This window comes from Passer montanus, unplaced genomic scaffold, assembly GCF_014805655.1.
Source record: "Passer montanus isolate IOZ18808 unplaced genomic scaffold, ASM1480565v1 scaffold10, whole genome shotgun sequence".
Taxonomy (NCBI): domain Eukaryota; kingdom Metazoa; phylum Chordata; class Aves; order Passeriformes; family Passeridae; genus Passer; species Passer montanus.
Window position 1 is genome coordinate 21,995,734 of NW_024356505.1, and position 17,367 is coordinate 22,013,100.

General features: G+C 36.8%; 1 protein-coding gene across 5 annotated transcripts in view; it reads right to left on the minus strand.

The window, feature by feature from the left end:
* Positions 1-17,367, minus strand: part of CDK14 (cyclin dependent kinase 14) — a 382,986-nt gene that overhangs the window by 281,706 nt on the left and 83,913 nt on the right. For all 5 annotated transcript variants that reach the window (XM_039707409.1, XM_039707401.1, XM_039707426.1 and 2 more), the window contains 2 exons: positions 16,576-16,821; positions 5,843-5,937 (listed from right to left, as the gene is read on the minus strand). In XM_039707409.1, coding sequence (XP_039563343.1) covers positions 5,843-5,937; positions 16,576-16,821 — 341 coding nt within the window. The remainder of the gene's footprint in view (positions 1-5,842; positions 5,938-16,575; positions 16,822-17,367) is intronic.

Below are 17,367 nucleotides of genomic sequence, written 5' to 3' on the forward strand. Positions count from 1 at the left end.
TTCCAGGGCAGTCCTGGGTAAGTAATAAAATAGACTTTCTTTCTTCAGTTTTTGAGGTAATAATAAGAAGTCACTTCCTTAAACTGCTTTGCAGGTTGAAGCACAGCACATATAGTGTGATGCTCTTTTTATATATTCAACTATGGAGAAAAAATTTCCCAATCTTTATTTAAAATATTGAAACATTCACTCAGTAAGTGATCAATGATCCATCTTCTAGTTAGAATCCTAGTAATTCATTTTAGTACTTACTCTGCTTTAATAATTTTTCTACCATTTGGCATTTTAGTTGAACATGTAGTTGTCATAAAGTTGAATTAGATAGAAAACTTAAGTTACTATTTTTATTAAAGATTTATAATGCTAAAGATTTTTTAAAAACATTTTATAATCCTATGTCATAACTGGCCTAGAAAATCAGTTAAGGAAATAAGTTAAAAATGAGGGGAAAAAAAAAGAAAGCCTAGTTGGTAACCATAAAGTGCCTTTTTGTAACCCATGAATATGTATTCCTTTTCCAGCCATCTGTTATCCTCAGATGAAAAGAGGATTTCATTTGTAGGACACTAATTTCACACCATTTTCAAGAAATAAAGAAAAGGTTAGGAAAGTTTAGGTCATTAAGGCAATATGAATCAGAGTAATTTTGAAATATCAGTCTAAATAAATTGGCCATGACATGATGAAAAAGTTTCCTGTGAACTGGACTGTTGTACATGAAACTTATCAGGGAGCTTGTGAACACAACACCTCACATGGGCATAGAGTAAAGCTTGGGGAATGACTAAAAATGGCAGCTTGGCCATGGCAAGCTTATGGCACTTGCAACAGATTGAACATAAAAGACAATCAGAGTCAAAGAGACTTTATGACAAGTAAAAGAAATTTTGCAACTTCAGAAGCAAAAGTCAGAACAGCAATTAGTCCTGTCAGCCATCTTCAGTGAAGGTTTCAGCATCATAAATATAAAAATCAAAACACACATGCCATCCCTTTTCTTGTGAGCAGCCACCCACAGCCATATCTATGAAATATTATGGTCAGCTATATTCATAGCACACACTGCAATTCATCATGCCAATAGCAAGCAGTGGTAGTTCCCCCTGATTATTCAAAGATTCCCTGCTGCCTCCAGAATAACACAGCATGGAAACAATGCCAGTACAGAGCATGATGCCTGCCTGAGCATGATCACTCCCCACTTTGCACCATGAACTCCCTATTGACTTTTAAGATGAATAATAAAAGCTACTGCCTTTGATGGAGATAAATCTCAAATGCCTTGGCTCCCTGAAAAAATACATTTCATCTTTGGATACAAGTTGGAGTCACTTGAAAACAAAAATTCACATTTTGAACTGAAATGGGAGAGGTGCCTGGATGGAAGGACTGCCCTATATCAGCAGCCTTTGAGCTCTTGTTGACAGCACCAGTTTCTACTGTGCTCTGCTCTGTGCTCTACTGATCTCTCATATTAATAGTTAAAAAGGATATAGATCATAATTCATTAAAACAAGTGTTTTAATAAGTTTAAAGTTTAAATTATGTAATAGCGATAAATTTGTGATAGGGAAAATAGGGAAACATATCTTGATGGAGCTGTTACAAATTCTACACATTTCTGCAGTATTGTGAGCACATGCAATTCAGGAAAGATGCCCAAAAAGGTAAAGGTACAGTGAAAAATGACATGGACAGTCAAGAGGCAGATCAAGATCGCGGCTGAGATACCACTGGCATGCCTCTCAAAACACAGACACGTGCTGTGCTAGCAGCAGTCACAGATCACATCTCTTTAACTGAGGGAATCTTTTTTAATTCTTTGCCTTGAAGGGCAACTGAACACAGTGGGAGAGGATGGAAAGCACGCCAACACAGAAAATTGCCAAAAGCACAGGTTTTTCCCTTAAGTGCAATATGCAGAGATCCCAGTGGGGGAATGCAAGGCCTCCACACTGCTTTGCAGGGGGCTCTGGTTGGCAGCAGCTCCCTTGTGCTGTCACCAGCTTCATCTCCAGACTCATAACTCACATCAACACTTATGTGCCACAGATCAAGCCAGATCCCACTGCTGTATGTTCAGGTAAATTTATAAACAAGTTCAAGAGGCAGCAGGAAGACACACATGTCAATACACAGACAGGCTGCACTTCCTCAGCTCAACCACACTTTTAAATGATACAGGAATTCAAAGGCCACCCATTGCTTTGCACCTACTGTATGGCAAACGTCCAAGGTGTTAATCAAATACAGAGTCAATGGAACTTGCATCATTTTTTACAGTGTTATCAGTAAATTACTCAGCCCACTTCTCCAAAATTTGACATTAAAATAAATCCCTTCAAAGTCATCTGAATTTCATGCAGTAAGCAGCCTCTTGTGGCTTTATACAACTAAGTAAAATATGAGAATCTAGCCTGAATGAAAGTAGAAAATGAACATGCCAAGATGAGTTTCATTACACACGTCTGATGTGCAGCACTTGAAATCAAATAGATTTACCTATTGATGCTACCGTCAGCCAGAAAAAAATGACTGCTTGGCTGTTTCTCCTATAAACAAAAAAGCCCAGCCTAAGAGAATACTGCTTCACTTCCCTCAATAACACTTCCCTCTTCACTCTGCTGCTTCTTCACCCCAGGGATTCATTTTTATCTGACTAGAGAAAGAGAAATCCATCATCCAGTAAAAGGAATTAGCCCATTTCATTTCACTTTCCTGGAATACAACCACAGATTCTCAAAAACATAGAAAAGCAATGGGTTTTATAGGAAAACAAGGGCTTGGTACCATTTATCCTGCTCCAAGGTGCAAAAAGCCAGGATTGTTCTGAAAGCAAGTTACTGTACATATTACTTTAAATTTTAGAAAGGGAATGGCTGATTTTGTGTCTTTTCACGCAGGTATGCATCTTTTAGACTCCCCAGATAGTATGTTAAGATTAAAAATGTTTTATTCCATCATTATGATCAGCAGGGGAAATAATTTTAAAAGCTGAAATGTATCTCAGGAAATGCATAAAAACCCCCAAACTTTACTAGTTGCCACATGCAGCTAGTGACAAAAACTGAGCAAAATAATTCTAAGTATAAAGCATCATTTAAAATAGCTCAATATAATCTTAAATGTTCCATCTGTAACTACAGATTAGGGAAACATCTCAGAAACATTTTGGCAAAACAAAGAAACCAGGCATTAAAGTTGGTTATTAGGGATTCTCAAACATTTAGAGCAAAATCCACTTATTGTGTGTTACCAGCTCCAGCTTCTCCATCATGTGTCTGCATTCTGATTTGTGTCATGAGAGCTTAATCCTTCAGCAGTCAAACTAGGCACATACCAAAATAAGCAGACCTCTTTTGCTCATGTGTATTCCCACTGAGTCTGTAGGCAGGGGAACACAGTGATGCATATCACAGTCTCACCCTACATACCTGTATAAGAGTCTAGGGAAAAACTCTGTCTATTCCTGTATAATTTTAAGATAAAGATATATGAGTCTAGGAAAAAAAGACTCTGTCTATTCCTGTATAATTTTAAGATAGAGCTATGAACAATCAGAGTTAAGCTGCCTGAAAAGCAGCAGCCAGGTCCCGGTCTCAGCCATAGAACCACGGAACTGTTTAGGCTGGAAAAGACCTCTATCACTGAGCCCAACCACTAACCAAGCACTGCCAAGCCCACCACTAAAACATGTCCCTAAGTGCCACACTTGCACATCTTTTAAATATTGCAGGGATGGCCAGAGCCAATGCATTCATGCATTCACCCCAGACCTGTTCACCTGCATTCCCCAAGAGCAGTAATGCTCTTCCTTGTGCAGGGATACCACATAGGTCAGAGATTCCTCACCTTCTCATGGGCACAGAAGAGGTAACAGGGCTACATCACCTCCACAAACAAGTAGTTTTTGAAATAGCAGATAACACCTGTAGTGTTTCCCAAGTTCTTAAAGTACAACCTCTTCCTGCCATGAAGTAATTGAACTGCCTCTCTAGTTCAAAAAACAGAAGCCTGGACTGGAGGTGCTGAATCTCAATAGTGCTGGATAATATGGAAATTATGCAATTCTCAATGGGAAAAAAAAAACCAAGTCAAATTCAAACAGGTGAAAATATACTACTGTAACAGTAGAAATACTCTCTGCATATGAATTCTTATCCACACTCTACTTACACATACTTTTTTTCACAACACATTTTAAAGACCTTGGAGAGGATGTTAGAAGGCAACAGGACAAAGTCATACATAATTGTTGTAACAACTCTCACTACTTACTCAGAGCAAGTGTTTATAACAGAGAATGCAGTGTGCACAGTAATTGCAATTTATTATTCAAGTACCATTAAAATCATTGAAGTATATCTTTCAGATTTGCAGGCAATTCTACTAAAATAAGTATTTCTAACCAATCTACATTTCATAACATGTTCACTACTAATGCAATAGCTTCAGGGAAGGGTTTTGCTTTGTTTTTAAATTTCAGTCTGTTCCACTGACTTGTGGGACATCCAGTGACTCTGTTGCCTTAGTTCAGTCTTACTGAAAGCTGAGACATATGGACGGACTGACATCAGATACTCACTGTGATTTTACTAAGGGATTGTAGTAATTAGGCACAAGCTGAAATCTATACTGTTTTCTCATATTACATAGACCCCAATAAAAAGCTTACGCATGTATAATGTCTGGAACTTATGGTAATGCATAACTGAGCCATTAGCAACACAAAGTAATAGCCTTCCTTGAAGAAAGCTGCCAGTGAAAGACAATACCTGCAGTGGCATGGCAGAAGTATGATTATTTCTTCACATTTAGAACATGTTTTTATTCCTATCAGCTGTCATTATGTTTGTCAATAGCTAAACAAGCTATTGAGAGATGAGGAAACCCTCATTCTGATTTATTAGAAATATTCAGTGAAAAAAGACAATTTTCAATACCTAACCAAGTTAATGACCCTGGAGAATGTTAGTACATATTTTCTTTTCTCAGTAGTTATTTTGTCCCATGACCATCATGGTATTCTCTGCTGGAATGGCAGTGTTGTCTCATGTATCATTGACTAACCAAAATTTTTAAATAAAGGTATCACAAGTACCAAATCCCTCTTGCACAACTGCTTTGTTATTATTAGAAATCTGATTATGAAAACTTCATTAAATATATCAAATGGCACAAGACACTCTGCTTCACAATGGATAACTCTGAATGGAAGCTCTGGCTAAAGAAGTATATTTTAAGTGTGTTTACTAAGCTATTTTATGCAATATAAAAACACTTAGGGCAATTGGGGATAAAAAACTGCAACAAATAACATTGAAATGGCTGAAAAAAATATGTGGCATGTATAAAGTAGATTATTTTGAGATAGAGTAGTTGCAACAATTGTATATAAACTATGGTAAACAAACTAAACCTTGAGTAGTCCAAAATTCTATTCATTTCCTTCATGCTTCTTTATTGAATTTTTTAAATAATGATAAACAAAAATGAACAACTTATCACATATATTCAGCATTGCTCTCAGACCATCAAAAAACTCCACCTGACAGCATATTTTGCTCTTACACCTAGAAATTAATTTGGTACAGATACCAAAGCAGTAGTATGACACTGAAGTGCAAACAAAACATCAGATTAACAAGAACCTCATCTTGTTCTGGTGTATGCAATATGCAAGATGCTACCTGTGCAATCTGGTCTCAGACACTTTCACTAGAGCACATGGCAGTCAGCAGCACTTTGCTTCACAGGGATCTATGTACTTATTCAGCAAAATCAGTTGATACTTTCTGCTTATCTTTATTTACCCACAAAATTAAATGAAAACACCACTTACTTGCTTTTTCCTTTGTATACTGTAGCATAGGACCCTTCCCCTAGTTTTTCCAGTTTTTCATACGAGTCTGCTTTTCCAAATTTAGGGCTTGTAGGCTAAACAAAACCAAAAAGAAGACTTTTCAGCATTGTACCCATAACATGAACTGCTTTGACTCAACCTTTACAGACCAAATATCATCATCAAGGCTCACAGACATGCTGGTTTTCAGTAAGCAACAACAAAAAAGTAATTAATAGGGAAAAAACATTAACATTTATTCAATAACCCAGATAATTGCTAATATCAACCATACAGTTATATCACTGGACCTGTCAAAAAGAATTTGTTCTTAACCAAAGAGATGGTTCTGCTTTTTCACATATATCACTTCAAATAGGAAAACAGACCATTAATAACTAAAGCATGTTGTCTATGTTTAGAGCTCTAAACAGCATCCTTAATCTGCCCTACAAAATCAGACTGGTAAAGCTGTTTAATAATTTTTTTCTTTCTTATTTTTTAGACTAAAGCCCATCCAAAAACCGTGGTCTAAGTATTCAATGTCCCATTAAATCACTCATTGTTCAGAGAGTGGTCAAAATGCTACAGGAAAACATCTTCAATGATGTCGCCTTCTGAATCATGGTTAGAATCTTCAGATGTGGATATAATCATATCATACTTTAATGTGCATTTCACATAGTTGATAAAAGTCCTGTATCCTTAATATGTGCAGCCTAAGTGAGGAGTCTAAAACTGAGTCAAGCTAAGGAATGCTTCTTGCTCAAAGGGCCAGATATCTCAGCTGGCCTTTTTGACAGACTGATACTTCTCCCCTTTTACACTGCCCTAACAGAGAATAGATCAACACTACAAATCAGAAATTCACCTGACATTAAAACTTTCAATTCTGAAATTCTGAGAAAATGTTTGACCTCTTTGAAGTGCATCCTGTTTTCCCACATTTCCCCATTTTCCAGTTGTCTGGAAGGAAACAGAATTTTTTTTTCTCCAAGACCAGATGGACAGTGCAAAAAACTGACCTGCAGCTGCCCTTAACAACACCTACATATCTTTCAGATTGCAGTGCTCAGATATCATTCCTGTCCTCAACCAACCAAAAGATCATAGAGAAAGTTGGGAGAGTCAGCACTAGTACTCGAATCACACACAGTGACTGGATAATACTCTTGTTAAATGATTCAAAGACAAGCAGACAAGCAAACCCAGCATGGTTAAGGTTGAATTCAGCTGGGATGAGCCATGTGCAGCTGCACACCTGGTACCCTCACATTTGGGATCCTATGTCTGATTTACAAAAAGTATCCATGTATCAGTTTCTTGAAAGGAAACAAACATTACAGTACAGGGTACATCTGTGTGCAAATTCTTGCTAAGCCATGAAAAAAGTTTTGAAAGTTTTAAATCAACTGACCCTAAAAATTACTTCTATTTAAATAGGCAGAGGCATCCTAGGTAAGCTGGGTGGTACCTCATACTTGTTCACCACACCCTATTAACCATTAGCCAGACAATGCAAATGTTCTCTTTATTCAGCTATTCTTCATTTGTCCTATGCAAAAATTCTGGCATTTTGGCAACTATACACCTTTTTTTGATATCAACATTTTAGCTTTCTATTCAATGGTATAAGGACACACATATGTATGCTTGCAAAATTGAGCCCTTTCACCACTCTCCAATACAAAGAACAACCTATTATTATTTTGCTATCCAATTCCTAAGTATTATTAGATTTACACAAATTTGTCGTAAGGAAAATCTCAGATCTTTTTCCTGCTACATTACTTGAAACACTTCATTATAGATAAGGCAGTAATATTCTTGGTTTCCAATCTGTGCTTAAAAAGGCATTCTGCCTGGTTAAAATAAAAATTTAGGATTTTTGTAGTCACAGTTTTATTACAGATGTCACTAATAGAGGTGACTAAAATATTTATTCAAGTAGACTTCTCATTTAGCTATCCAATTATGGACTAATGTAACATTAAAAAAACTTCAGAAAATAACTGGTTAGATGTTTAAATGTCTTGCATATAATGAAGAGGGAGCACAAAGTATTTCCCAAATTGCAGGCTGCCATGAACACACAGTAAGGAGCTTTGTTTGGAGTGGAAATGCTGCCCTAGTTAACAGTGAATAGTTCACTGTTGGCTTCCTCGTAATGAGACAGAGAATGGATGTGAAACACATGTATACACTTCATCCTTTCTTGTTTTCACACTGAGATTTACTTTTATTCTCTACCTCTGGAAACCATAATCTAAAGGTCACAACAACTTGTAAAGCCCTAAGATCTTGATAGGAAACAGGATGTCTTTAATCCATCGCCACACAGTAAATCATCAACAATAATTATTCCTACACCCTCAAGCTCATTTCTCCATAGTCCAGCTGCCAGAAGCACAGACTGAAAGTCATTATTTTGACTCATTCTCCTCCTGGAAGTGCTGCATCCTCACCAAGAACAGGCAGCATTAAAATCTGGCATTGGCTGGATCAGGAGGACAGCTCACTCCTGAGGGTGCAAGGAGAGCCCTGAGCTCACCCTCCCCATGCAGCCCCACCCCTTGTCCAGAGCCTGCAGACGCTGGAGGAGCCCAGAGCCAGCCCAAAGCCCTGGCTGACACCTTCCCCTGCCCAGCCTGCAGCACCTCTGCAGCACAGCTCAGCTCTGCTCCCATGGCTCCATGGCCCAGCCTCTCCACCATGAGATCTCCCTTGGTGAAAATGGACATTCATTTTCCTTGCATTTGTAATCTTTAAAGGCTTACCATTTTTGAAGGTATGTGGTGGAGAAAAGCATTTCATGGGATTTTATTAAAAAAAATAAATTAATTCTGAGGCAAAAGGACATATATAATAATATAAATAATTTGTGTGATACTTCTTAATGAAATGCCAAAACACTAATCATATTGCAATCATTTTAGACAAGGAAGGGATAGCTTTACCATTTCCCAAAAACTGTCTCCATTTTTTAAAAATTAAATCTCATGCACTAATTCAAACCTTTAATTAAAAAGTGCCTATGAAATTAAGAAGTTCAGACACTTCTTATATTTCCTTTTATTTCTGGATTATCAAGGAGGTGAAAATAGGCAGAAATAATGCAAAAATGCATAACTTTTTAAAACTTAAGTTTTAAGCTTAAAGAAGTCTAAATAAAGGAATATAAATAATTTGAATTTCCACATGACTGCTGAAAACTATAACCATTTCAGCCTACTTTCCTTTATTATTACAGTCCCTCATTCATATGGGTATTTTTTCAGCTTCATAGATATGAATTTTATTATTCATTTTTCTCCACATTAGTTTACCCTTTTCAAACATTTCTGTTTAAAAAATATTATTTGTTATAGCAAGATTGGTGGCTTTTTTATTAAATGTTAATATTAAAATAAAATATAGAAAATCCACTTGAATTTCTTCTTCTAAAGCATTTTATTCCTTCTGGTAAAATACATGGGAATATGTATACACAGAGATTTGTGTTTGTTAAATCACAGGAGTCCCTTACTCTGCCTGGGATGTGGTTGACTGAAATACACACAGTGAGTGAGACATATCCAGAGCACATCAGATGTGCTTGCATCAGCCACTGACAGACATCACAAGCAACAGACTCAAAAGAAATTCCCTGTATTTTACATAACTGGTGTAATCCCCCAGTTTGACCCAGACAATATTTCTCAATGGAAAAGAGTACTGGTTTTAGCTGAACATATGTATTTTGTTAAGTTTTTTCAAAGCTTTTCTGAAGATCTAACCTTACAATACTTCTATAGCTATTATTTTTCCATTTCTGTTGCTCCTTCTTCCCACTTTTTAACCCTCTAAAACACCAACAGAGAATCACCGAATTATATGGGTTTGAAAAGATTTAAAGATCACCAAGTCCAACTCTAATCCTAACACTGCCAAGCCCACCACACGTGTCCCCAAGCACCATGTCTATACACATCTTTTAAATATCTCCAGGGATTGTGACTCGGTCACTTCCCTGAGCAGCCTCTTCCAGTGCTTGGCAACCCTTCTATGTACTAAACATCACTGGGACTACTTAGTCTTAAAGAAGCCTGTTGGCTTAATGTTAGAGCTCCTCATTTGCTAGAAAAAAAAATCCCCAACGTACAAAGCTGAGAAAAAAAACCCAACACCTAGTTGCATATGTGACCAAGACTGAACTATCTAAAAGCAAAAAGTTAAATAGGCAGTAAATAACCTGGCAGCAAGGAATTGATGCAACTGGGAAACTCACTGCAAGGTGAACTTTCATGGTCTGGAGATATCTTTCAAAGAACTCAAATGGGAAAGCTAAATGAATTACTGAGAAAAAACGGAGTAAAGGTCCTCATGCCTCTGAAGAACACAGTCCCAAGTCACTGTGAAAGTCAGCACAGGGTGTGGTAGATCATGTTATCCCCAAGAGGACATGAGCAACTGGAGCACAGAACAATGCAGATCTTTCCCTTCAGGAAACTCACTGGAAATTTTACTTGTTTGCCTTCATGTTTCACTCTCCTTGAAAACAGTTTTCATTAGGTATCTTTCTTATCATAAACCTACATTTTTCCCAGTGCTAGATTAGTCTAAGAGCACCACTGAGCACAGAAGTGAACATTTTTAGCAGCATAGCTTGCAGTAACCAAGATTAGATATTTTTTCCCTTCTGGTTAAGGAAATACAGATCATAGTAACAAGGATAGAAAGAGTATGCCAAAATGTTGAGTACAGAAATAGAAGAAGCTAGTATTTCAAACTGACAAGAGTATTAAAAATAACAAAGAAAAAAGAAATGAGAAGAAACTGCCTTTTCTGACCACGTTGTTTCAAATGGCCATTTCATTGATACAGCCTGTAGGAGAGACAATAGGCTTAAAACAAGGTCTTGCAGTAGGAATCCTTGCACTACATTGCCACGTGAATACTTCACTTTCTTGGAATTTTTCAAAATCTATGTAATAAAGAAGGCCTTAATGGAAAATTACACTGAAAAATCACCTGACTATTCCTATAGAAGCTGTGTGGGTTATGTTCTCATGCATTTTTCATAACTGCAGAACAGCTTGTGAATGTCACACTTAACTGTCACACTCCTGAGTCTAAGTTTTAAATAGATCCTTTTTTTTTTTTAATTGGGGGATATCAAACTTCAATATAAAACTACCATCAAGAGAAAAATATTATTTTCACAGTACCTCTGTAAATTAAAGAAAATAAAAGATGAGTATCTGCTTTGTTATACACCTCAAAAGAAATAAATTGATTGCTGGAAAAACCTGAAAGAAAAACTCAGGCCAAAAAGCTCAGCTGAGATTAAATCACGAGAATGACAGATAATAATTATTTTTTAATCATTTTGTCTTCTTTGTCGCAAGAGTAAACCTTCTTTCCCAAAACCATACGCTGTTTTCACACTAACTGCAGGTTGTATCCAACCTATAATAATAGGTCAATTTGACCATATCTTGAAAGTGGGACTGTTTTCTAGGGCAATGTTCAAGGGATACAAAGATGTTCAGGCATTCAAACCAAGCCTCAGCCTCAGTTCTCCCACTCTCTGATCCCATTCTGCTGCTTGCATCTTCCTAACCCTTCAGCACACAGCCGCAAATTAGGAGCGACCTGGGCTGAAGCAGCCATAGAGCTCTCTGTGAAGGGTGCAGTTTTTAAAGCTCTTCACTTGTGCTCCAGGCTATTAGAGCACAGGAGCTGGCTCAACTGCCACATTTTATCTGTCTTTTCATCTAGAGAATATCCTTTAGGTTAACGATTATTAACACTTCCTTTGTGCCAGTAAAGAACACTCCATTCTACCCCAAGCTCTGAAATTATCCTACCTCCATAAAACATATCAACCAGGAAGGATGCAGTTCCTCTAGTAATTAACAGGTACCTAACTGGAGAAGTTTGCCTACATCTGAAGAGGAAGAGAGGCAAGATTGGCACAGCAAGTGTTTATTTGGACAGACAGAAATGATGCCAAACTTTCAGGCAAAATCCTGACATTAGTGTCTATTTTAAAGCTAGATTTCTTACACACTTATTTTCAATGTGCTAACAGGATCAGCAGAATCATTATAGGATTCATGCTTTTTTGCTTGTACTTTTTGGAGGAATGTTGCATGTATCAGGACTGAAAATGAATAAAAGTTACAGAAACAGAAAGGCTCCTGTCCCAAAAAGAGTACAGAGTCAGTGCAGTAAAACATTGCTCATTGCAATCATTTTTATTTGAATGTTTGAGGATTTCACATTTAACTGAGTTAGTAGAACATTATTGTTTTGCTTGATTTTGTTTTTAAAAAGTGACAGGTAGGAACATACACCTTTGCATTTAAATTCACCACCAGAGAGCTTAAGCTATTCAAGGAGAACAAACCGATGTGTATCACTACATAACTAAACCTTGAGCAGATGGCTACTTTATACAGCTTGCAATATTCTATGTATATATGGTGCAATAGTACCATTCTAGTGTATAAAATGTGTACTCTGAATACACCAAAACTTTACCTTGCACTGGAGAATTTGATCATGTGTCTAAAGATCAGAGATCTCAAATAAAATTTTGAGATAATTAGAGTCCAGCCATCTTTTAAAACCAGCTGTCTGGGGAAGAGTGGCACGTGTTTGCTTTTCAGTTGTGATTTTTTGTTTTGTCTAGTTTATTATGTAATATTACCTTTTCTTCATTTAAGAAGAAAATAATTTCCTTGACTTGGTAGACAAAGGAGTCAGCATGAGATTTTTAGAAAGATAAATATAGACAGGGAGAGACAGAAGGATAAGTGTGCACAACTATAGCTATATGTATATATTATATACACACACACCCACACGTATACATTGTGTTGGGATGGACCAGAAAAAAAGGTTTGTTAAGCCAAATTCCCTTCTAACAGTGGCTGACAGGCAATGCACAGGTAGGAAAATGCCTGCTTCACTACATCCAGGTTATCCACTACTTTATTGTGATAAAGGAATAATTCTGTTTTGCTGGAAAATTCATCCCATAATAACATACAATTGCAATCAGCATAAGCAGTTTGGAAATCACTCCCATGGATGCTTTGTTATGTTCAAAGTAATGTGTTTGCTTTGCAGTTGTGATTTTTTGTTTTGTCTAATTTATTATGTAGTATTACCTTTTCTTCATTTAAGAAGAAAAGAAAAGCATTTCCTTGCCTTGGTAGACAAAGGAGTCAGCATGAGATTTTTAGAAAGATAGATATAGACAGGGAGAGACAAAGAAGGATAAATGTGCACAACTATAGCTATATGTATATATTATACACACACACACATTAATATAGACAGGGAGAGACAGAAGGATAAGTGTGCACAACTATAGCTATATGTATATATTATATACACACACACCCACACACACACATTGTGTTGGGATGGACCAGACAAAATGTTCGTTAAGCCAAATTCCTTTCTAACAGTGGCTGATAGGCAATGCACAGGTAGGAAAATGCCTGCTTCACTACATCCAGGTTATCCACTACTTTATTGTGATAAAGGAATAATTCTGTTTTGCTGGAAAATTCATCCCATAATAACATGCAACTGCAATCAGCATAAGCAGTTTGGAAATCACTCCCATGGATGCTTTGTTATGTTCAAAGTAAGTACAGAAGGTGGAAAGATTCTAAGTGTAAAAATTTTTCTTATGTTCAAAGTAAGTAGAGAAAGTAAGTAGAGAAGGTGGAAAGATTCTAAGTGTAAAAATTAAAAAAAAATCTTGCTGTACAAGAAAAACAAACAAAGTGCTAAATTCTGTCTGTACACTACTGCACTAATTAACTACACAGGAATTCTACCAGGTTGCAACGAGGTGTGGCATTAACTGCAGAAAAATACTTCAAGTTCAAAAGCAAGAGATTTATTTTCCAAGTGACAATCTCTGTGAAGATCATGGAGCTCCAGCTTCCCCAAACCTCTGTGTGCATTTCATCTTTCTCATCACAAAGCGCAGTGCATTTCAAAGGTATGGACAACACAAAATGGGCAACACACCCCCTGCAGAGTATTTTGTAATCTTTACCAAACAATGAAACTGATACCTGTCAGAGGTGATAAAGCTGCTGAGATTAATCAAAACAAACTGACACCCCAGGGCATTATAAACAAGGTCTTTCAGGTCACATCTTGAAAAATGTTATTTTTCTGATACAAATAAAGGACTTTTACCTGAGCAGAAGCAGTGAGTGATATGAAGACTGCAAACCTTGGCCATGCACCTTCTGTAAGACAGCATTTCCACACCACAGTCCTCCACAGAGGACTTCAAATGATGAAAGGAAAAGACTTAATGGAAGTCTAACTCTAATTCAGTTCCTCTACTAATCAAACACAGAAAGAGAAAATTGAAGGTAGCATATCTCTACCAGAATGTCTTAAAATAAAAAACTGAAAAACTGAAAGCAAAACTGAAAAATAACTCCACAGCTGTAGCCCACATGACCCAGAGGGCACAGCATGTTCAAGAATATTTACAGAAAGTAAAATGCTTGTTCAAACTGGTGTAGCCTATACAAGAGGAGAATTTCCAGAGAACCAAGTATGAACTCAGTAAGGGAGAACATGCAGGAGACTTGGAAGAAAAAGATGTAATGATCAGAAGAGCAAGTAGCAGGAGCATCTAATAGACAAGCCTAAACCTTTTGTTAATTCAAGTATAATTCAAAATCACAGAATGATACATTTCTGCATCTAACCACAGGGGTATCACTCAATAAAATGTGCATCAGGGCATCTACTGCCTGAAGCCATGTATTGAGGTTCCGGGAATGGGAATAAAGCATCTTGATCTTGTCTCTGCCTTGGACAGCTGAACTCAGGTCTGCCAGGCAGGACGAGGTGTGACCTGATCAGCAGAGGGCTAGCACCACCTTTTGCTGTGAACTGCTCTTTCCTCTTCATTGGCATGAACACTTTCATTATTCCACATGCTCTTCCTTGTGAGGAAAAGTCAAAAATTACTAACAATGCCTCCAAGCAAAAGAACTGAGTTCACCAAACAGAGCTATAAAAATCAGAGAGAATTACAGGAAGTTGAGAAATAAGAACTGTATTTCAAGAAATTCCTTTGCAGCTCCTGCATCCAGCAAGTCTGTGTGAGTCACCATGGACAAAGATTACCAAAAGCATATGTTTAGCTAGGGCTCTAAGCAGGAGCATACTAGAAGAGGAAGCATTAATGTTATTTACATAAGAAAATACTGGGATCATAGGAAATTGTATGGATGCAGTAGAGTGCCACACCTCTGGAAAAGAGCAAGATACCAATAACACAGTTTCAAAAATATCTGCTTCAAAATTCTGGAAACAAAGCAACTGAAACCCTTCAGTGTAAACAGAAGAATGTCAAAAACATTAACAGAAATTAGTAATAGCTTCTAAGAGGTACGGCAGAGATGAGGAGTGAGTTAACACCACAAAATACTTAAGATTTTCCCAAAAAAGTCATTTAAATTAATAGTTGCAGGCCAAAAAATAATCAGGCATCACAAACAAGTAAACACAGTGCAAATAGATTCTTCCATTCTTAATGATTGTAAAAGTTTTATAGTAAGAATTCCTTGTCATAGACCCAGATGGAATACACTGGAGACATCTTTGGCAGCAGCTATATAATGCCAAGTGATGGTAAAAAGCAAATTTGTTTTTGCTACAGATGGTTACATTTTAAAATGTAACCTTTTCTAAAAAGGACAGTCCCCTGGAGGCGTGACATCTTACCCACTAAATTCACACGGGTTAAACACAGCTCATCTACAGAAAATTAATCTCCTGCCATTTCTCGTCAGAAGTCTGACAGGCTTCAGTCAAACTTCTGTAGGGAGGACATAAGATCTCCAGAAGATAGAGCAAAACAAAGAAAAGAAAAAAAAATAAAAAGAAGAGGGAATCAACCTTTTAAATTTTTTCACACCAAATAAGATTTGAAGTTTTACATCCATTCTACTTAGATCTGTAGTTTTCAACTCAAAGGTCACATTATTATGGATTTTTCTTCACAAAGCGTAACAGAAATAGTTTTTCAATAATTTTGAAGGTCTTTTGGGAGAAATCTGTTCTGGGCATTACTCATTAAAGACATGACATTTTATTTATCTAGTTTCTTTCAAAATACTTGAGAATAAAACTATTATGATGTGTTGCCAAACACTTCTCTTATTTTTCTCTCTTCCCTCTCTCTCGCAGAGTTTCTGACAAGGCAATGAATGTTATTTTTACTACTAGATTTTAAAGAGACAATCATGAAATGTAAACAAAATCCATCAAATCTGATCTGTTCCTCTAAAACAGAAATCTAAAAATCAAAAAGAAAATTCATGTGGTTTCTCAAACTTCATGGGAAAGAATTCCTCTTCACAAATAAGCAATCCTCTGCCAAACTTGCTGCATAAACATTATAGCAGCTGTAATGACATACCAGGATAAGGAAAGGAATATGCCTAGAAATCATGTACAACACGCTAAATAACATCTGAAAGGCATTTCATAAATCATATTTGGTTTAAAGTTCTATTTTCTGATCTATTTCAATAATAACACTACAAATATATACGGAAAACACTATTTCATAATCACCATGATTTTTTTTTTGTTATTTCCAAGTAAACAATCCCTTCTTAAGCACAAAAACATTTAGCTGGTGCCTCTAATTCCACCATCTGGCACACACAGAGGTATGAGGGCTGTGCACTTACAGAGCTGGGGCTGGAGTGCCGCCTGACTTTAGGTGATTCCTTCCCTGCAGATGAAGTTTTGAAGTTGATGCAAGCGTTGTTCTCTGAATGAACCCTCTTCACTTGATTAGCTGGCTTCTCAAATGGATCAAAACTACTCTGTGTCCTCTGAACCCGAACTTTTTTATCCTCAGGAATTGTATCCAGAGGTTTGATCACTGAATCCATTCCCTGGCAGTTCCGTGTAGACATCTTTGTGACACATATCTGAAAAGAAAAAAAACATCATTTGTTGGCTCTAACAGGCTTAAAGTCAATATCGTTCCATGCAGCAGCCAGCATCAAAAAAAGCACTGAACTTTATAAGCATTCACTTGCTATGTTGAAATCGAAAACAACACATGCATTTTACATAGGGGACACCCACATCATAATAACTATAAAATCCTATCTTTGTACAATGTACTGAGAGATCCTGGAAAAGGAAGGCAAAAGAGGGACATACATAAATTCATACATTTGTGTTTTCTTGTACAATGTGTTCTTGGCAACAATGCCACTTCTCTCTCCAATCTAGCCACAGATATCCACAAGCAGTATTGATTTCCATTTGTTCAAAATTGGATGAGACTAAACTAAAATAAATGATGGTAGTTTGTATGTGCACTGGCTGGTGCTGGCTTTCCAAAGATTCAATACCAGCATATTATGGTATTTTTAAATAATGCTTATACAGTGTTATTATTATTATCACCATATGTCTCAGAAAATCAAATCAGTAAATCAATTCCCAGGCACTGAAACGTGAGACTG